The sequence below is a fragment of the Histoplasma capsulatum genome, genomic scaffold (assembly GCF_000149585.1).
Source record: "Histoplasma capsulatum NAm1 scaffold_3 genomic scaffold, whole genome shotgun sequence".
NCBI lineage: Eukaryota > Fungi > Ascomycota > Eurotiomycetes > Onygenales > Ajellomycetaceae > Histoplasma > Histoplasma mississippiense.
Genome location: NW_001813980.1, coordinates 2,400,405 through 2,420,614, shown reverse-complemented (window position 1 = coordinate 2,420,614; position 20,210 = coordinate 2,400,405). Strand labels below are relative to the sequence as shown.

The window sequence follows — 20,210 nt, the reverse complement described above, 5'->3', positions numbered from 1 at the left end:
TAATTTAATTGAGAGTGAGATGAATGAACCGAAACAAAACAATTCCAAAACCAGAGTCCTCGGATGTGTGCATTTGCCAGTTTGACAGCAAGTTTGTCAGAGTAAAGGAAGGGGAAAAAAAGGTGTTGATCAAACTGTAAGTATGAGGGGGGAACTATCATCCAGGATGCTTCCAAAAAGGGGCTCTTCCTAGATTGCTCGTTCTCCAGCACTGCGCCCTTGTGAGGTCGGAGACTCAAGAAAAGTTATAAAAGGGAAAGAAAAGAAGCTCAATTCCTCAAGGTTGTAGGAATACACTCCTTGCCCAATGCTTGAGAGAGTGCAGTTCCTTTGCTGGACAGTTTACCTATTGGTTTGCCTTTGAGGTACCCCCTCCCAAATTCCAATAGCGAAGTCTTTCGAAGCGTTTCTCCTCTCACGCGGCAAAAATCAAATTCGTCTTTAATAATACAGCTTGGCTGTTGATAGCATGGTGTGGCGGTGTGTGGTTTTGGATCAATGGAAACCTTGTGGATTCCATGCTCTGCATATGTTCGAATGGTCCTGTGGACAAGTTGAGCTTACTTTCTCTGGAGCCATGTGAACTATGCTTACAAAAACTAGAAACAGCTCTTTTTTCCGAAACTCAACGAGGCGAAGGATCTCACCATTGACGTGTTCGTTACATTAAGTCAGCGTCGTTCCTGTTCTGCCGGCGGACTTGTGCCACAGGAGCCCGAAAACCTATTGGGAATGTCGGACATTAGCTATTTCTGATGACACTAAACAAAATAATCAGTTGTGGCGATCTACCTGGCCAGCTCTGACGTATCTCTTCGGATTCTCGCTTACGCAATAGCCTTTGAGTTGTTAGCACTTGGACCTTTCATCATAATTAGCTTCAATTCTATTACCTATTCCCATCCAACCTTTGCGAAACATCAGTCGGTCCAATTTGTCGTGCAGGGTCAAGCTCTAAATCTATGAATCTGGTTTAGTTGTGTTTGAACCGCTGTCTAGCCAACTCTCCCAAGAATGTGTGGGGTTATGGTTGCAAACCTTCAGTGGAGGCCTGGTAGGAAGCTTCAGCTCCGCTCGGTGCGTCCAAAGGAGCTCCATAATTCATTTGATCGCAGTGTTTCCCACTCCAAGCTGGCGGACTCACGTTAGGCTGAAGCGGATATGTGAGGTCCGATGGAATGTTATGAAAACCTAAGATATTGCTGTTCTTGTGATATGGGCTCGTGAAAGCTGCTGGTTGATAACAGTCGTTTTGGGGCTGGATGGAGTATCCTGAACCGTAACCGATCTGAGAATTACTGTTTTGCCGATCATATCCTCCAACGTCTGATACGCATCTAGAAGCCGCTGTCAGAGGTTGATCTTCCAGCGTTGATGACAAATGATACCGAGTGTTAAATTGCGGAACGTTGGGATCGAAGTTGTGTGATCTCTGTTGAACTTGGAAGCCTTCCATCTGGTTGCGCGCCCGGACCTCTTGTTGGTTCTGGGCACTTCGATTGATACCCCCGCCGGCTTCTACCACATGATGGACTTGGGTCTGCTCGTCGGTTCGCTGACCGGAATAAACGCTATGTCTATTTAGCTCAACTAAACATTTGACGCTCCCTCTAGCATTGTGGATCTTAGAGCGAAGGTTAAAATGGCGATGCGTTAATACGCCTAGCTTGAAAGAGCTGATTAGGAGAAATACTTCACTGTTCTTGGGACAGTGGATGAAGGTACGACACTGTCCTGCCCGACTGATCTCCTTTCGACTTGAGGGGCTAGCTGGGGATTCGGTGGATAACATTTCCTTCTATTAGGCTCTGCACGATATGCCCACGGCTCCCTACCACAACATCCGTCTGGCACTTCTATATCCTCACAATCTACAAGTTTATCGCGATGTCGGTTTCTTGGGTCTCCCGGTCAGTGCAGCCCAACTTGTCATGATTCCGAATCTGAGAACATACCCGGACATGTTTTTAGCCTATTTACGCATCTAATTTCGGCTGTGATATCGAAAATACGACAAGGAAAGCAGGAAAAAGGCAAAATAATATATCAAATGCTTATTCTTTAACCAAAAAGGATCAAAAGGTGCCTTTTTACAACCCATATTTCTGAGCACAGCGAACAAAAATGCGAACCATAAATAAGCCAACTAACTTTGCGGCTCTGCAACTTTTCCGTGCAAACTGGAGGGACACCAGGGATGCAAGTTATGTTGGCCATTTTCATGACCGATGAAAAAAAAACATCGAGCAGCTGATCAAGAGATACAGCTTCGCGAATCATCGAGGACGCTTGTGGCACCTCTTCCAAGACACGGTTGATGTCTTCCTGGCCATGCACGTTCAAGAGCTCACTAAAAGGGGATGATGTTTCCTTCCCCCAATACACATGCAAGATGGCGGCATATATAATGCATCTCTACCTACTTCTAAAGCATATATACCCGATGACCGGGGCGTTGGTCCTTCAAACGACCGCATCCCCGTCCCATTACCCATTTCTGGTCACTTCATTGTCAATCTCCCGGCCCCCTTGATCGTGAAACACTTCTCCAGAGTTTCCCGATGTCTTTCTCAGTCCATGTAATGTAGAGAAAGCTGGTTCGTCCGACCATTCCGCGGGAAAAGTTCCAACAACAGAGTTATGCTTCGTGCTTCCAAGCACACGCCCTCTGAGTGGTAAATCCGAATATCCCTCTTCGGCAAATATAGCACATGCACTATAAATTACATTCCACACTCCATCAGACCAACTCTAGTTTATATGGCAATGATGTTCCGGCACATGCTACCCATATTGAGTCCTATATTTGATCGAATCGCGGTATTGTATTGAAAATGCTGCCCCTGATATTCTTATGGTATTTTTCGGTGTTGGTACAGGGAAGGTATTGATACCGTATGTCCAATACCACAAAACATTGTGCAATGTTACCCAGCGAGATGCTACTTGCTGCCACTACTCTGGACGATCCTTCCAGCGCCTTCAACCCTACAACTGGCATCTCGATTAATTTGCAAAGCCACAACATCATCAATCTCATTCTTGAACGTATGATTTGCGATAACGGCATAAGCTGAAAAGACGGATTTCAAACTATTCTTGTCAATGTTATGAAGGGCTGACTTAAAAGGCACAAGAGTTAGTTCCCTTTTGTTAATTTCCCAGGTAAAATGTGAATACACACTCCACGGGTAACTTCTAAATCTTTTACCTGTATGTAAAAGCATCTCTTGGTGAGGGCTTGTAGCCGTCCATCCAATCTGGATGATGTTTTCATGTTGTTTTGACCTTGTCGAACTAATTCAAACACCATCCTTGATCGAACTGTACATGTACTGTACAAAGCATCCCATTTGAAATTGGAGATGACTTAATAGATTCATAAGTCGTGCAGAAGAGCCAATCCGGTGCGGTGTTCTCTAGTGGACCCTCTTCTGGGAAAAGATTCCCCATCTGCATCAGATATCAGAGAACAATTGCCCCCGGCGGAAGGACTGACATTGATTCCAGTGGATACCAATATCCTAGCCCCAACTTGAACTCCGAACACGCAGGACCTTGATTATTCTTGGGGTAGATGGGATCAACTATTCCATAAACCGATACCTAGACAGGATCGGATATAGCAACTGGAGCTTGTCGAAGCGCTGAACTCTCTTAAAGGAAATAAGGAAGGTGTTCACCAAGATTACACAAACCAAGGTTTAGCCCTTGGGTTGACGAAATGGCTCTAACTTCGAAGCCCCATCAGACTCGGGTTCTGAACTGCGTCGCACACTTTTGCATGGTATAAAATTCAGACCTTATCACTGATTTCTGAAGCAGATGCTATTCAAGCCCATGGGGCTTTTCACTATAATAGAATACATTAGCAATTGGCTTCTGCATCAACTCTGCATTTCTATTCTGAAAATGTTCTTTACAAGTTACCACTGGATTCAATATGGAGGGAGGCAAACAACCTTTTCAATATTGTTGGTTCAACGATGAAGGTTGCTAACAAGCGCATGGCATAATCTATCTCCGAATTCGTGTTTTCTAAGCGCTTCCGAGCAGGAGGTTAGAGCATAGGTTTGGAAGTGTACTAGTTTGTCTATCACAGAACCTAGTGTTCTGTATCTACAGGATACTTCGGTCAACGGTCATAGACCAGGGAGAGTCCTGTAACCATTACTCTATGTTAGAAACAGACCCAGGTCGGCCGGCCCAGAATGGATATACATAAAGAAAAACATTTAATATTTAAATTCTAAGAATAGACATGTAATGGGCGCGCGCTTAGGATGCCCAGGGTAGGCGCGTGTTAAGTGATTTTACATGCCTAATAGCTTGCTCAATGTGATAATGTAGAATACTACAGTACAATCGCTTCCGTTTCCTATATTCAATTACCACGCTTGCTTGGTCCCAAGTAAAACAAAACCCGTTGCTAGGCTTTTTCGGATTTTTTTTTTATTTCCTTCTTCATCTCGCAATCTAGAAAAAGAAACGAAAAGAAATGGAAACACATATAAAGTACAGTGGGACGTACTGATGATATCCGTCCCCGTGGGAGTAACCCGGACCTCAACACCAGAATATCCCTCCTCGGCCAACTCGCGCAGGAAGAACCCGTTTAACCCAGCGTAGAAAACACCGCCAACCACGAATTTGCGGCGCTTCGAGATATCTCCTTGAATGGCAGCTATGGTTGCAATTTGCTTTGTTTTGTGTTTTCGTATCTATAGAAAGAAAGAAAAAAAGGGCGAACTGGGGATTATTGGTTCGTAGGCAAGGAGTTTCATTGGGTGACGGCGACGGCGACGGCGACGGCTTCCTCTTTTCTTTGATCCAATCCAAGTTCCTGTCGATCTGCATAAATGTTTACGAGCCAACCGCCTTTAGCTTCAATCATTCTAGGCAAAAGGCATTCATGACCGAGCAGAAATACTTACGCGACCTGACATCCCATCAATGGCTGAGGAACAGATGCTTCATCAGTTCCCGAGCAGTCTTTCGCTCTTCAGGTAGTTCTTTGTACCTTGGCTCTAAAGATGGGAGTGTATCTTCAAGTTTTTGAGTCGGATCGTCGTAGAGGAATTTACCTGTCACAATATGAATCAGTGGGAAAGCTTATGTAACTAAATTGCAAACGGATAACTAACTGGTTAACCGATTTTATCAATCAGATTGCAAAATAAAATATAAAAATTTAACAACTTTGAACAAGAGAAATTCAACATTCTCATACATCATTTTTATCACTTTCATTAATCATTATTCTCTATTCAGTTTCATTCTTTACAGTATTCAACTGAAGGGGGTATGTAAGAAGATAATCTTTATGTTATCTTGATAAATTAGCACTGTCTTAAATAAAGTCATTCTTTACAAAGTTTAAAAGCTTTCTGAAATATTCTTATGTTCATGTAATCAGAGATTTTATGCTTATAAATATTGCCTACTTTTCTCTGTAATTATCAAGTTCTAGATAGATAAGTCAGTTGAATCTAATTTATTCGTTTATATTGATATTCAGTAATTGGGACAATATTCGGACGATTAACCACCGTTCCGACACAATGTTTGCTACAGCAGGCCATCGACCGATTTGATAAGAATAAATACAATAACCACGATAATGAGGATAGAAAGTGAACAGGCTGAGAGGGATCAACATGAAATTTAACAGCTCGCCTGGAAAACGCCACCAAAGGATAGAGTCCCATGTGGTGTCAGCGCCCTTGGGGGAAGCAAACCCCTGAGAGTCGCCATGATTTGAGAAAAGGCCACAAGTATAATATAACGGCCCATGAGGAATGTCACAGTGGGATGTCATGTTTTGAGCAAAAAGCCCAGTTGGGATCAGAACCGTCCCTGATGAGCATATGCAGCAAGATATCGGAGTGTTGGCTATGCCTGGACACACGGCCTAAGTGACCTTCTCAGAACCCTATTATTTATTTAACCGCCCTTACAAGGATTACATCTTCTCATATAAAGAGTTGAGTCAGGTTCCTGCCGAGTCCAGTCGTTTTACTATATACTCCAACCTTCCCTTGGACCCCTTTCTTCATATTCTGCCTCTTACCTTTGTTTTTGATTTGATGATTATTTTACTAGAGAGGGGAAATTTCCAATTTTCGCTCTATTTTGGAGCACCTTCATACTGTTTTCCTTTACCTTTGTGTTATTTTATTTTATTTTAGTTTCGTATTGATGCTCAAATATTTATGGTATATGTAAATCGTGTGAACATCTATGTATGATATCTCCCGCTGATTTGAGACCCCTTATTCCCACCGAACCTTGAGTTCCTGCTGCCACTTTTCAAAAGTCAAAATGGATTATCCATTTCATTTCCAATCATCTCAATGGTGCGCGCGGTTGGCCTCCGAGACGAGCCGGTCTGACGTCGTTTTCATATACCATTTGTGCACCCACTCACCGTGCAACACATCGCTCCACTCAACCACAGGCCTGATTCCAATCTCTATCCGTTAGACAGACAGGAATCCCTGACGTGCAGTTTATTCGTAGTCATACTGCCACCCCTCCAGGACTTGGCTGCATTTCCTGCTGATTAGATTAGCCAACCATAGATTAGTGCGCAAGAGAGAATTTGGCGTGAGGAAATAAATGACATTCCATCCAAAAACCAACCCCACACAGTTAGGGCTTTTCCGGCGCTAACGGCCTCAAATCCTGAAATGTGGAGCTAGATGTGTGGATTGGAGCTAGATACGCCATAGATTTTGATTGCGCTGTGCGTGAGAGTGGGTTCTTTGTCAAAGAAATTCCGATGCACACCACTGACAGATGGGAGATCTTAAATCTAGTTTCAATTGTAATTACTCAACTTCTTGCATTGGTGAACTACATCGTACCTACAGATGTACTGTACTATACTTACATTTTCCGACACCTCCGTTAAGAGCTACGGATGAAATCCGGCTTGAACCCCGCAGTGAGTGCAGCACAACAGCATAAGTCTCCGTGTCTGACGAACATAATCTATATCTATGGCACTGCGGGCGAGATCAATGGAGTGCGAAACTAAGATGCCACTCCCTTCCTTGCTTATCCCAGGACGTAACGGAATGTCATGATGCTGTATTGATACGGTTCCCAGCATGTTGTGCATGAATCCTACCCGCTGAATTACGAATACGCTGTTTAGTTGACCAGCGCATTGGCATCCACATGGATTTCTCAAGTTGGATTATGAATTATGGGTGTGATTGGTGATTGGAAAAACATAACATCCCGTTGATTGGCAATTTTTGTTATCTCAACTCTGTTTCCAGGGATTCCGATGCACGGTATGAAATGGAATGGATCTCTACGGTCCACTCTCAAGGTAATTCTTTTCATTCTTGTCCTTCACAGTCCAATGGCAAGTGATCCCAGATCTGATCAGGGTGACGTCAAAGGAGGCGACGACCAGGAACACGATAGTGGCTGTTAGCAATAGAGTAGCTATAGCACAGAAGGGAAAACAATGGACCACCAAACCCGCGGAAAATAATGATTATCAAAAGCTAAAGCTACTGAAATGGGCAAAGAAAAGTAAAATGAAGCGAAATAGTACAACTTCTCTTACTCTTATTTCCTCGTGTAGATCGTAAAGTTCCGTTATCAAACTACTATATCCATTGCTAGAGATGATGCTGTTATAAAATCAACATTTTAGTCGTACCACCCCCCCATAGACAATTTTACAAGTCTTCTGTCGTTTGCAAGAAGTTGAAATGGAACATGTCAGATGGATAGAACAGGCTCAGTATCAGATTGCTGATCTCCTGCACGTCCGAGCGCGGCTGGTAATTGATTGGCCCCAAAACCGTTGATGCTGCGGGTTGGAATATAGAAACGCTGAACGGCCACAATATCCAATCTGCAAGTCACGTTGATGACAGGCCCTTTCGGGACCCCTCAAAATTGAACTGTGCTTCGCCGTGCTCAAGGGCAAGTGGGCAAAGTAATGATTGTCTATTTCAAATCACATTGCACGAAACAGACACTGCATGAACCGGATGACGAAGAAATGCGATATCAGCATCATTCCTAGCAAAGGGGATGATGAAGACGAGTACTTCGAAGTGATCCGATCAGGACGAAGGGTTCCGCGGGCTTCTCAGCGATGAGAAGAGGTTCGATCAGATGAGAACGAAAAGATTTGGTGCATTACTCCCGTTGGGAATGGAGGTTCCGCTTGTGTTTTTAAGTGGTATTTATTCCAACTCTATCTTGCTCCTTTGAATTATAGCCAATTCGCAATAATAGATTTAAAATATCGTAGCTAACACTCTTTTGGTATCTTCACCTATCGGGCGACCATCCTCTCTCTCTCTCGTAATAATAGTATTTTGTACAAAACGTCGTCGGATATCAGGAGCTTTTGCGGCCATGTCGTCCTTAGAACCCTGAGTTAATGCTCTTTGCTTCTCCTCCCTTTTTCTAGCCATTCCCTGGACAGCTCGTCCAGCCTCAACATTCTCCAAATACATCTTCTGCTCCTTCCGCGCTTGCGCATCCTCGATTCGTCTCTTTGCCTCACGTTCCGACCGCTCCCTTTGCACCTGCTCCATCAAATCGTCCCAGCCGAACTTGTGTAGGTATTTGACGTTTAAGAGATCGTCGCGATAATAGCCGCGGCCACCAATGGTTCTCGCATTGAGCGTTTCCGCACAGATCTTAGCTGTTTTCTTCGATGCAAACTCTACCCAGCCGTCTGAATATGTCTTGCGTTTGTTCCCCTTCTGGCGTGAATCGCTCGGCATTAATGGCGTAAGGAAGATTCTTGTGATCGGTTCGAAGCCGCGAGCTTGTAGGAGATTCTTCAAAGCCCTGGGTTTGAGATACGGCGGAAGTGAAGAGAAGTAGATCACGCCTCTTTTCTTACTCTTGGGCGCTTTGCGTGGCTTTGTCTTCTCTTCTAGCGATTTGGTCGTCGTTGAAGGGGCTAAATCTATGTCCTGTTCAATGGCTTTGGTTTGATTGCGATTGTCTTCCTCGCTTGAGGCTGCTTCGGCCATCTCCCTGTTGAGCTTCCGCCTCTTGACATGGAGATCTGTCCGTGACTGCTTTTCCCCGTGTTCGTTATCGGAGTTGCGGTTGTCCGATCCGTGTGACTCTGCTGTCCTGGACCGCTTTATAGTGTAGCCCTTACCCTCAGTTGCCCGGTGTTTGAAATCGTCATCATGGTCGCTGGCTCCATCATCATCACTGTGTGTGATGCCTAAAAGCTCATTATAATCCATAATAACAACTTGAATATTGAAGATTGGAATCAATAACGTATTAAGACGAGATGATGTTGCGTATTGAAGATTCGGGTAAAACTTTAAACGGTGAGGCGTTTCGGCCGGAAAAACTTTCAGCGATGCTCAAAGCTTCTCTTCAAGCTGCACACTCAAAGTTACTAGTATTAGTCCTCAAGACTCAAGAGTCAAGGGGTGGACGGAATAGTTGCTGTGTGTACTTAAATGAGGTAAGAATAGCTGAGCAGTTCAAAGTTCGTCCTGATTTCTTTCAGTGGGCGGCGGCGGTCCTTGAGGCGGCTAGGATGTGAAGACGCCGGTGAGATGCTGGTGTGGACTTTGATCAACACTTGCCTGTTGGGATACCTACAGCGTTGGCTTTGAGCATAGCCTCTCATTGACTACTTTGTTTATCCTATGGATATGAGTATCTAGACGATTGCCGTCAAATCCACCGTGTGCTTGACCAAAGTCGACGTTCCCTATCACCCCTGAAATCCGGCAGCGAAGACCTTCGACAATTTGAACCAGCAAATCCATATGCACTCAGTAACAAGAAGACAATCAAGTTATCGAGACTTCTCTGGGCTGAAGCGATCCTAAGGTTGTTGGCGGAGGCTAATCCTTGTTGAAATTTCTTACCCTTAACCGATGGCACGATTCCCAATGCTGAGCCTGACAACTTCCATGGCTCTCGGTTTGAAGAACTAAAATAGAGATATCTGTGATGAGCTTCAGGATACCACCATACTTCAGCAGTGGCGAGTCGCGCAATACTGCACAATTACTTTCAAGATATAAAATCAAGACGCCAGACCGATCAGCCGTGGTAGCAAAACAGCAAGCTTGCTACCATGGAGCTCTAGGCTCCTGGGGTATGCAAAACTTTCAGCTATATCGGGTGAAATCCTGTCTACGATATCAGCCTGTATACTATTTTACCAACTCTATCACTTTTAAGTTGTGCACCCCTCCCCCATCCCAGCAAATCCAGCCACCCTGAAGTCTACCAGAGGATGTCAAATCGTCGTCGTATTATCGCATCAAAGCGGCATGATCTCCTGACGACATCAAACTTCCTTGAGCAGGCCAAGCCGTCACAGTGGATCTTCAGCCAATGCTATATTGGCAGGCATGCTACGATGGCGTGCCCGTGGATTTCCCTACAAGAAATTGCTTATGCCCTTACGATCTCTATTGTTTTAATAAAAGCACTATCCAACGCCAATGGAATCCACGGCCTAAAGAACCCCTCATGGAAAGCTGTTACAGGATGTGTCGAGTAGGCCAGTGGTTACTTCCTCAACTCTTCTCCCAAGGAAAAGATACGTGGGCCTTTGTTAAATTAGATTAGATTAGAGAGGCTTAGTGCTGATATCATGCTGGATACGTCTGAGTGCATCTTTACTACTGTTTACAACCATCTAAAAACAACTGCTTGAATATACTTTTATAACAGAAGAAGACAGCAAGCAGGCTTGTCTTGAAATATCATATTCCATTGTTTTTAGCATCGAAGCCTCTATATGAAGCCGAAATCCAAGGGAGATAGATAGATAGCGTGCTAAACTAAACACCTGCGTCGTGAGGTATTCCAGACCAACGTGCGCTGAGGGCATATATTGTCCCCATATCCACAACAATTTGCTATCGTATTATCCATTTCCATTTCCATCATCATACATAAGTCAATTCCTTCATATGTACATACATAACTACATAAAGGAGAGAAAACAAGCAGGAAAAAGAGAGAGTAAGGGATGACAAGAGCAAAAAAAAAGCCCCATCCTGCCATGAACCAAACGAAAATCAAGTAAAATGGATAAACCAACTCAAGTAAAACACACACACACACACACACACACACACACAAAAAAAAAAAATGAAAGAAACGAAGAAGAGAAAAAAGATTTGGAAACGCATTACCCCCTAGGATATCCGACTATCATAATCTTCCCCTTCACTGTCACTCAAACTATCTCTCCTTCCCCTCCCTCCTCCCCCTCCGCCTCGCCCTCCATCAGCAGTACGCCGATACCCCTTCGACAAACCCGGGATAGGATGATGGTAACTCCTTGTGCCCGTGCCGGTATCCGGCTCCGCAAGGCTCACCTGCTCATACGTGTAGTCCGAACCATGTGTCGAGGAAGCTATATCCTGCGGCGCCGCATAACTGCCCGGCATCGCGGTGCGCTCCCGCTTGCGCGGATTCGACTGGCGCAACCGACTAGAAGCAGGGGCAGGAGCAGGAGCAGGAGCGTTTGGGCGCGGCCCGCGTGGGCGGGTTGAAGTAGATGGCGCGTCGGAACCGTGGCTGCTACGGTGCTGGTGGCGGTGGTGGTGGCTGCTGTCATGATGTCCGGAGGAAAGGGGCGCATGGTTATGCAATCGCTGTTCCTCCGTGGCGACCGTCATGACATCGTCCTCGCCGGTGGTGAAGGAAAAGCCGGAAGCGTTTCGTTGGCGCTGCGAGTGATGTCGGTCCGACTCGTGGCCGGGCAGTGAGCCGATGTCACTATGTGTCTGCGCCTCGCTCTGGCCCCACTAGCTGTCATCGCGGCCGTTGGAGGTTGTGTAGTCCGAGGAATGGTATTCGCCGTCCGGTTCGCGATTCAGCCCACCTACTTTCGCAGGTTTCTCATGGCGGTATGCGCGCATATCTTCATCTGCACCGCCCTCCCACTCCTCATCCCTCCGTCTCCGCAACAATTTCTCTTTGGCGGTCTCCCTGATGCCTTTGCGCCGCGGCTTCTCGCCCGATACGACAGAGCCATCAACTGTGGTCGCAGCATTGGTGCTACTATGGTAATCGCCATAGCCCTTACCCACAACACTCCCACCGCCTAGAGCTGTGCTCTTGGTGGCGTTGCTGAGAGTCCTGCCATCAGAGTCCTTCCGGCGTAGTACTGTGGACTTGTATTCTTCCCAGTCACCTTTGCGCCAGACAAAGCCGCCATTCTTCGCCCAGAAAAAGAACCAAATGCCAGCCAGCACGAACGCGGCGCCTATGATAGCGAAAAGGGCCATCAGGCCTCCCATGTTTATGCTGGAGGGGTTAACGATGCCTCGACTGGGCTGGACTGGGTTTGATTCATGCTCAGCGCGCGGGGCGAGGGGATGGGCTCTCTCTGTAATCCGATGGGAGAGCTCGCGCTGGCGGAGTTGGGAGATGGGGAAGTTATGCGATGTTGTGCGTTTAACGAGGGTCGTGAGATAGTCGCCCGATACTTCTCTGGCGTTCGGGGAAAAGGGAGCCATGGCTACCCGTGGCTTGGTTCGGTTACTGATTTCAAGCTAGAGAGAATTTGTGTGTGTGTTGAGTGTGTGATTGATGACCACGCATGCCGACGAGCCAAATTTCCCGAAAATACAGGTGCTGCTGCACGCACACAGGTCGCGTTTTTGTCAAGCAGGCAACTTTTCGTCTTCTCCAAACGGTCTCAGCCAACAGTCCCGAGCTGAACCCAAACCAGCTCAGGCTGGGAGGGAATCAGTCAGGCAGCGCGTCGATCTCAGTGAATATTATCCTTCTTTCGCCTCATATAGTTTCTGCCATAAAAAAGGGGGTTTCTCTGTCGACAAGGAGGTCACTCTGGAGCATCGGTGGGCAGATCGGAGTACGTTCCGCTAGCCGGGATGTGAAGCAATAAATACAGCAACGAAAATGACCAACAGGATATATCAAAGAAATAAAAATCCCTTCCCTCCACCGAAGGTCAGAATGGAAGCAAAAACGAGGAGGAAGCACAGTCTTTCGCTCAAGTCCCGCCACGGATCGAAGGCTGGGAGTGACCTCATCGCATCCCCAGCCGCCTGCATTTTTTTTGTTTACATCCCTCCGTTGCGCAGGACAACGAGGCTTATGTCAGCGAAACTAGATTTTGCACGAGATGAATGCGGACTTATCCATATTTAGTTAGCGCGGTGGATCCTTGGATCACGGCTTGTTTTTGTGGGGAAAGTGCGGGAAGTCTATCGCCTTCGCGGGATTAACGTTATCAACCTAATTGCATATCCAACTGTGCTAACTATAATTAATTTACGTCGGATGGAAAGAAGAAAAAAAAATTTTTGTCAAGCAAGAAAAAGAAGCGGTGGGAGGAAAATGGGAAAGAAAAAGATTAATTACGAGTAAAAACATTAACTTACCTAGATTGTACTGTACAAAGAGCGCGAAGGAAAATATGTACGAGGAAAGAGAAAAAACAGAAGCAGCACCAAACAGTAAGGGGGAAACTACTAACTTAGCTGGGTAAAGTTAGGCAAGGGAAGCAAAAATAAACAAAAGATAAAAGGAAAGGAAAGAAAAGAAAGAGGAGAGAAAGATAGAGAGAGAATATATATATATATATATATATATATATGCCGCATGGCACACAAACACAACGCACGATGGGGTGGGGTGGGTATTAGACCATATTAAAATAATTAGGTCGTGGTGATAATGGCTCATCGATTGGAGATAAATAACCATGACGGCGATTTTTTACTTCTTTTTTCTCTCTCTCTCTCTCTCTCTCTCTCTCTCTTTTTTTTTTTTTTTTTTTTTTTTTTTTTTTTGCTTCTTAACGTTGTTGTTGTTGTTGTTGTTTACTGTGGTTCGTTTGTGAGGCAATTGGAGAAAGAAAAAGAAATGAAATATGAAGAATAAAGATAAAGGTTATTTTTACGGCATGAGAGGCCGGAGGATAATGGAGTAAAGTAACAAAATACGCGGGGATGAGTGACAAGGTTAGCGGGTAAGGAGGAACGCACGATGGTATAAAAAGAGCTAGTTAAATAAGGATGGAACAGAAATAAAGGCCAGAAAGGAAAGAAACGGGAAAAAGCATCGCCATAGATTGCAATAAGGGAGAAAGAAGAGAAAGGAAAAGAAAAAAAAGAATCGTAGAACATCGTACAGATCATTAACCATCATGACTCAAACATCCGCCAGCGCTTAGACAAAAGAGAGTTACAACATAAGGAATCAGGTAATAAACTAATGGGGGAATATGGGGAGAATGGGGAAACGAACGGCGGAATGTGACAAAGAAAAAAACAGGATAATAGTGGAGGCATGATATATTTTAGACGGTTGATAGAAGGGGAGGAAGAGGGAAGTTAGACAAGGGGTTGGGTGAAACGGGGGTGGGAAAAGTGAACATCCAAAATCCAATCATAATGTACCTATGCAAAAAAAAAAAAATAAAAAATATATAAAAAAATAAAAAGCCCAGCTGGCGATATAAAAAAATCCGGAAAAAAATGTAAATAAAAGACGAGCATGAGCGAGAGCTGACAATATATCATGACAAGTGAGTTGAAAAAAAGCAGAAGTCAAAAAAAAAATAAAACAAAAAAAAAAAAACAAAAAAAAGTGAATAAAAAGAATAAAGAAGGGATGGTTAGAATAAGGGGAAGAGGAGAGCAAGGCAAACGTGTCGCTTGAAATGAGAAGAAGAAAAATAAGAAAAGGACAAAAACAGAATCACAGGAGGCATGTCATAATCGAGTCGAGTAAAACGAGAAAATAAAATCAATAAGAAGGGTTCCAGTTACATGCATTCTTTGCGGTATCATTGCTCGCGTTCAAATCATAAACAAAAAACAGGGGAGGAAGGGTGGATATCGCAAAATAAAGAAAAGAAAACTTTTTCTTTCCCTTCAGTAAAAAAAAAAACTTTTAGGTTTTCCAGAAGAGAAAAAAGAAAACCGACCTAAGCCTCCCATTTTGATGTTTTGCCAACAGGCCATTTTTGTTCCCCGTTTCCCCATTCATCGATTCTTTCAATTCATTCTTTTCTCTTCCTTGAGGAAAGAAAGAAATTTTTTTTTTAACATGGGCAAAAAAACAGTTAAAACAGTAGAGTAGCAAAACTACATTCGTGCGCAGAGATATATATATATATATATATCTCTATATATATATATTGCCGCGGTTTCACGACTCCAGAAGTCCTCTTCCACTATACCCAGAGCGACTGGAGCGCCTACTCGCGCGATCAGAGGACGAATCGTGGCGCAGGCGGCGACTCTCCTCGATCTCCCTCCGCACAGCACCGCCACCGGTACCACTGAGCGACTCCGAGCGCGAGAGGAAGTACCGCTTCGGCCTCCTTCCTTCGATATTAAGCTCCAGAGACCCTTCCTCGCCGGACCTCAGATTGATAACCTGGCGATCGATATGGTCCTTGGACACGCCGATGCGCAATCCGCCAATCATCACCGTGATCTCGTCGTCTTCGGGGCGGCTGATGGCGCTCTTGGTTTTGGCGTCGCTGCCGCGGCTGCTGTCTGTGCGCGTGCGCAGGCTGCCGCTATCGCTGTCAGCGCGGTGGCTGCGACGACACTTCACAAGACTGTCCAGTGTGAGCGGGGTGGCGCGTGATGTGCGAGCGGACTGGTACTCCTCTGCCTCGCGCTGTTTTTGGTCGAGGTCCTTGGTCTGTTCGACGCCATAGACTGATGAGCGGCGGCGACGGGCTGTTCTCAATCGAGATGCGGGCCGCTCGCCCAGGATCGTGGTAGGAGGAGGTTCTGATGCCTGCTTTCCCAGGCGCGCTGGGTCGTCGCTCGGACAGGACGGCTTCTCTGGACATTTTCCGGCCGACTCGGGTTGGAGGAAGGGCTGCACGAAGGTCATCCATATCGATGCCTTCTGGGCGTCGTGACATGGTCGGAGTGGATGTTGAAGTGGACGCTTTGCGGGCAGATGGTCGACGAGGGGGAATGATGACCTGAGACGGGGGTTTGCCTTTGGGGAGTGGGGGGGGAGGCATGCGGTAAAAATCCTCATCGGGGTCGTAAGTTGAAGGCTGAGACACTGACTCACGGAAAACACGAACTTCCCGTGAGGAAGGCTGTCGCTGCAATCCATCGCTGCGATGCAGAGCCCGGTGAGGACGGGTATTCCACCACTGGGGTCCCGTACATTGAACCTCTTCTCCCAGTCGGTTTTTCGGGCGATCGCGAGGTGGATGCTGCTCGAGGCCGTTCGAAAGGAGGTGGCGGGGCGGATTCATATGACATATGAGAAGGGTGGGGAGGGGCAACAGGGCCATTGGGCATATTATAAGGAGCCATGTAGTGGGCGTATGCAGAGGCAGAGATCGGGGGCCCATGTTGTTGTTCGTAAGCAGGTGTTGAAGGAGTCATATGCATGTACATATTCATGTCTGGCATGGCCCCTGCGTGGTAGCTCATGGGCCGACTCTGGTGATAGGAATTCGAACGATCGCGACGGGATGATACAATTTCCTGAGTAGCAACGGGTGGGTAATGGTATGATTGAGGATGCGGAGATGGGGGGATGTCATAACCGTGAGATTGGGGATGCATGTAGGAACCGTAATCCACGGGGTGAGGGTCGGGAAGTGGATGGGCTCCCATAGAGACGTTGTGGTATCCATACTGGTCACAATCTGGGCAGGTGTCGGGAGCATGGCGTCCATGGGTAGATTCCCACTTTCTTGCCTTAGACGAGGACCGCTTGGGAGCAGGTCTGCTGGAACTTCTCCGCATATTGGGAACGTGAATTGTACTAGTAGTTCCGTTGGAAGTAGAGGAGTTTGTTTCTTTTGACTGCCTGTCCTTCCCCTTAGATTTTGATTTCTCCCTTTCTCTATCGTCGGGACGGCCTCTCACGCGTTCGATATCCCGATTGGCGATGACAGCGTCCAACTGGACGAAAGGAGGGCTTCTCTTTCCAGTGGGTAGTGAATCAGCACTGCCAACAGTGGCTGCCGTTCGACTGGAGTATCCAGAGTCGCTCGCACCGTCCGTACTAGTGCCTGACTGTTGAGGATCAGCCTTCGACCTTTTGGCGGCAACGTTGGCAACGGTGCGAGTCTCTGGTATGGTAACGTTGGCATCCTCATCAAAGTCTTCGAAGAAGGCAGCGTACGATTGTTGAGAAGTCCTGGCGGCCATGACTCCACTGTCGAAAGTTTGGCGGGGCTTGCAGGTTTGGCTCGCTCGGGAGGGCGCCGTTGGTTCGATGAATCCCGACCCAGACTGGGACTATAGACGAACGGCCGAATCGTTCTCAACCAGGCCAGCTGCGTGGCAACGCTGTTCTCTCTTTATATCCCTGATGTTCTGACGCTTCGATTTGCCAACAAACACCTCGACGCTAGCGCGAAAATTACCTAAGTTGTTTTCCCTTGAGAAACCCCAAAAGGGTGAATATATATACTAGTATATATGGTTCCGTCGACTGCTCTTTTCTCTTATCTTCTCGCATCCACTTGTTGTTTGTTTTCTTTCTTTTTCTCTTCCTCCCCTTTTTCCCTTTTTTTTTTCCTCCCCTTTGTTATTCAAAAAATAAACGCCGTTCTGTATTATCGCTAACGACGAAAGGAGAGTATCGAAAAAAAAAAAAAAAAGGAGAGTAAAAAGAAAAGAAAGCAAAGGAAAGGAAGGAAGCAATAAATTAATGAAAGGAAAGTAGGGCAAAACTTGACGCAGGACTAGGCGAAATCTGTTCACCTATACACAGTGGCTCTGAATTTCAGCTCTGAGAGGGAATCCACTGAGGCGGTCAAGTGCTCCATCGAAGTCTGCAAGGAATAGTCGGAGAGGTGTGAGGACTGCAGACCCAAGTTCTGACAACTAAGTAGCCAGCGGGACGGAAGAAGGCGACAAAAGATCGTGGGCTTGGTAATGTCAACTTTCTTCTTCCCTTTGTATAATTATCTTTTATTCTTCCTTAACAAACGAACCTCTTGATGTTTCGATGGTTAAGGGCTTGCACGTTGTTCTGTTGTTCTTTATCTAGAAGGGCAGGCAAGAACATAGAACATGCACACAGCACCGGGAGTGGGAATATTTAGCAGACCACACCAAAAAAAAAAAAAAAAAAAGCACCCGATGAGAAGATTAAAGCAACGTAGCGACCAGCAGGATGACGAGGGCGCGATGCTAATGTACAGAACTATCCGACAATATCAGAGCCAAAGCCAGATTTCGCGGCGACGAGGGAGAAATTGGCGGAGCGGGTGCGTGTGTTGAGCCTGTGTTGAGCCTGTGTTGGAGGCGAGAGTCTTTTGCAGTGGGGTAACCGAGATCACCAGATCCGGTTGGACAGTCTGGGGTTCAGGACCAGGGAATGGTTGGTCGGAATGCAGGTTTTAGTGCGAAGAGTTGAAGGAAAAAGCGTCCAGAAAGTGTGTTGTGTGTGTGTGTGTGTGTGTGTGTGTGTGTGTGTATGTGTTTGTGGATGCAAAATAACCCACGCGAGACAGCAAAAAAATGAAATCGAAAATCGATCGATTTCAGAGTGTTTTGGGGGTGTGTTTAGATGTGGGGAGCGATAAGAAGAAGACGCTATCCCCGTCTTAGTTTTTCTCCTTATGTGTGGTGGTGGCAGTTGGAATGTCGATAGCGGGAGGGACTGGGCTACGAACAAGGCGGATTTGGTGATTAGATAGTGCTGGGAGGGTGAGGGAGAGTGACGGTGAAATCGTGAGATGGGAGAGCAAAGCGATGCGGGAGATGCAGCTGGAGCAGGCGAAACGGCTCGGGGGCGAGCGTTGCGCAGAGCTGAGCGTCGCACGGGAGTCGTGGTTGGCGAGGGAGAACTGACGAGGACGAGGGCGAAGACGAGGACGGCTGTTGTGGTCGACGCAGATTCGAAGAAGGCAGTGGGAGATAGGGAGATATAGCAGTAGTAGATGGGAGGGAGATGGGAGGGAGAGAGGGATTCGAGGCGGAGACCAGAATATATTTTCGCACGGAGACAGCGACGGGAGATGGAGAGGGAGGGAGAGAAAAGGGGACAGCAGGCAGGATAATAAGAAAGAAATGAACACACAACAGAGGCTCGTATCAGAGGGATGGATCTGAGTGACTTGCAAGCCCATAGAGCGTGGAGTGGCCTCGAAGGTATCTTAGTTGTTCCTCATCTATGACTATTTATTCCTCCGCCTGCGCACAACACGATCGCAAATCACAGATTGAAATTTCTCGTCAGGCATCAATCCCTCAACTGCTCCCTCTTTTTTCCTTTTTTTTTTTTAAGTCATCCTCCGATCTGCCCCTCTTTGGATTTTCTTTATCCTTCTTTTTCCCTCTCCTTTTTCCCCCTTCTCACTCAGATTATTCATCTCCATACGGAGTATATTGACATGGTTTACTTCAAAACATGCCTGAAAACCATCCCTGGCATTCCTGCATCAGCAGCAACCAGCAGCTAGCACCAGCGAATAAATACCCGCATCATCACGGCTGCTGAAACATCTCCTCATGTCCCAGGATTTCTATTATTATTGTTGTTGTTATCATCACCATCATCATCATGATTCATCATCTAAGCATACTCTGTAAGTTACTCACAAACAACCACAACCATGATATCCCCCCTATTATAAAGTTACAAGGTTTGTTGTTTACTTACTCGATTTCTTAGAGTTACCGTAGACTTTCTGATCCATGGCTCTCTGCATTTGTTTATTGTTCATCTAAGATTTAAGCAAAATACTGGTATAAAAGGAATAATCTCAAAAGCAGGCTAGGATTTTTTCAAAATTCGCCCAATCTGCGTAGTCTGCCCATTGCAATTTCCAACTATCCAGTTGCCAGAGTAAAGAATCGCTGCCTTTTTCCAAAAAAAAAAAAAAAAAAAAAAAAAAAAAAAAACCCTCCCTACTTGTGTGTCTCTGGCACCTCTGTTTAATCACACTGCCCACACATACACCAGCTGCGCCTCCTCTCCTACGCAGCCGGAAACGGATTGTTATGGTGCCAGTATACGCAGGCACATGTGCGTGACTCGGCAAGCTGAAGGTAGAATCGCGTCATCATTGGGCATCGCGCGCACGGAGGAGGAAGGGGGGGAGGTAAAAAAGGGAGAAAAGGAAACGGGAAAAACAGCAAATGACGAAAAAAGAAAAGAAAAAAAAAATTCAATGGAGGGGCGGCGGCGACGTAAGGGATGTAGGCTCTCCTCAGTAGAGGGGGAGGGGTTGACCACAGTCGCATCAAGGGCAG

The 20,210-nt window shown here is 46.2% G+C and overlaps 7 protein-coding genes across 7 annotated transcripts; 1 reads left to right on the top strand and 6 right to left on the bottom strand.

The window, feature by feature from the left end:
- Window positions 1-666: 666 nt before the first annotated feature.
- On the bottom strand, window positions 667-2,217 carry HCAG_03873 (predicted protein; the record flags this gene model as incomplete). Its single annotated transcript, XM_001541725.1, has 4 exons — window positions 667-723; window positions 793-839; window positions 1,039-1,770; window positions 2,133-2,217. The coding sequence occupies 4 exons, from the start codon at window positions 2,215-2,217 to the stop codon at window positions 667-669; spliced, it is 921 nt and encodes a 306-aa protein (XP_001541775.1).
- Window positions 2,218-2,942: 725 nt separating this feature from the next.
- Window positions 2,943-3,277, bottom strand: HCAG_03872 (predicted protein; the record flags this gene model as incomplete). Its single annotated transcript, XM_001541724.1, has 2 exons — window positions 2,943-3,122; window positions 3,185-3,277. 2 exons carry the CDS (start codon window positions 3,275-3,277, stop codon window positions 2,943-2,945), a joined length of 273 nt encoding a protein of 90 aa, XP_001541774.1.
- A 529-nt stretch (window positions 3,278-3,806) lies between these two features.
- On the bottom strand, window positions 3,807-5,754 carry HCAG_03871 (predicted protein; the record flags this gene model as incomplete). The annotated part of the gene is made up of 7 exons (XM_001541723.1): window positions 3,807-3,853; window positions 4,141-4,161; window positions 4,532-4,721; window positions 4,935-4,957; window positions 5,445-5,466; window positions 5,540-5,676; window positions 5,739-5,754. The coding sequence occupies 7 exons, from the start codon at window positions 5,752-5,754 to the stop codon at window positions 3,807-3,809; spliced, it is 456 nt and encodes a 151-aa protein (XP_001541773.1).
- A 2,513-nt stretch (window positions 5,755-8,267) lies between these two features.
- Window positions 8,268-9,242, bottom strand: HCAG_03870 (predicted protein; the record flags this gene model as incomplete). Its single annotated transcript, XM_001541722.1, has 1 exon — window positions 8,268-9,242. The coding sequence occupies one exon, from the start codon at window positions 9,240-9,242 to the stop codon at window positions 8,268-8,270; it is 975 nt and encodes a 324-aa protein (XP_001541772.1).
- A 1,929-nt stretch (window positions 9,243-11,171) lies between these two features.
- Window positions 11,172-12,500, bottom strand: HCAG_03869 (predicted protein; the record flags this gene model as incomplete). Its single annotated transcript, XM_001541721.1, has 2 exons — window positions 11,172-11,708; window positions 11,868-12,500. 2 exons carry the CDS (start codon window positions 12,498-12,500, stop codon window positions 11,172-11,174), a joined length of 1,170 nt encoding a protein of 389 aa, XP_001541771.1.
- A 2,665-nt stretch (window positions 12,501-15,165) lies between these two features.
- On the bottom strand, window positions 15,166-17,153 carry HCAG_03868 (predicted protein; the record flags this gene model as incomplete). Its single annotated transcript, XM_001541720.1, has 2 exons — window positions 15,166-16,015; window positions 16,057-17,153. 2 exons carry the CDS (start codon window positions 17,151-17,153, stop codon window positions 15,166-15,168), a joined length of 1,947 nt encoding a protein of 648 aa, XP_001541770.1.
- A 1,538-nt stretch (window positions 17,154-18,691) lies between these two features.
- HCAG_03867 (predicted protein) lies at window positions 18,692-18,886 on the top strand (the record flags this gene model as incomplete). Its single annotated transcript, XM_001541719.1, has 1 exon — window positions 18,692-18,886. The coding sequence occupies one exon, from the start codon at window positions 18,692-18,694 to the stop codon at window positions 18,884-18,886; it is 195 nt and encodes a 64-aa protein (XP_001541769.1).
- Between the last annotated feature and the right edge of the window lie 1,324 nt (window positions 18,887-20,210).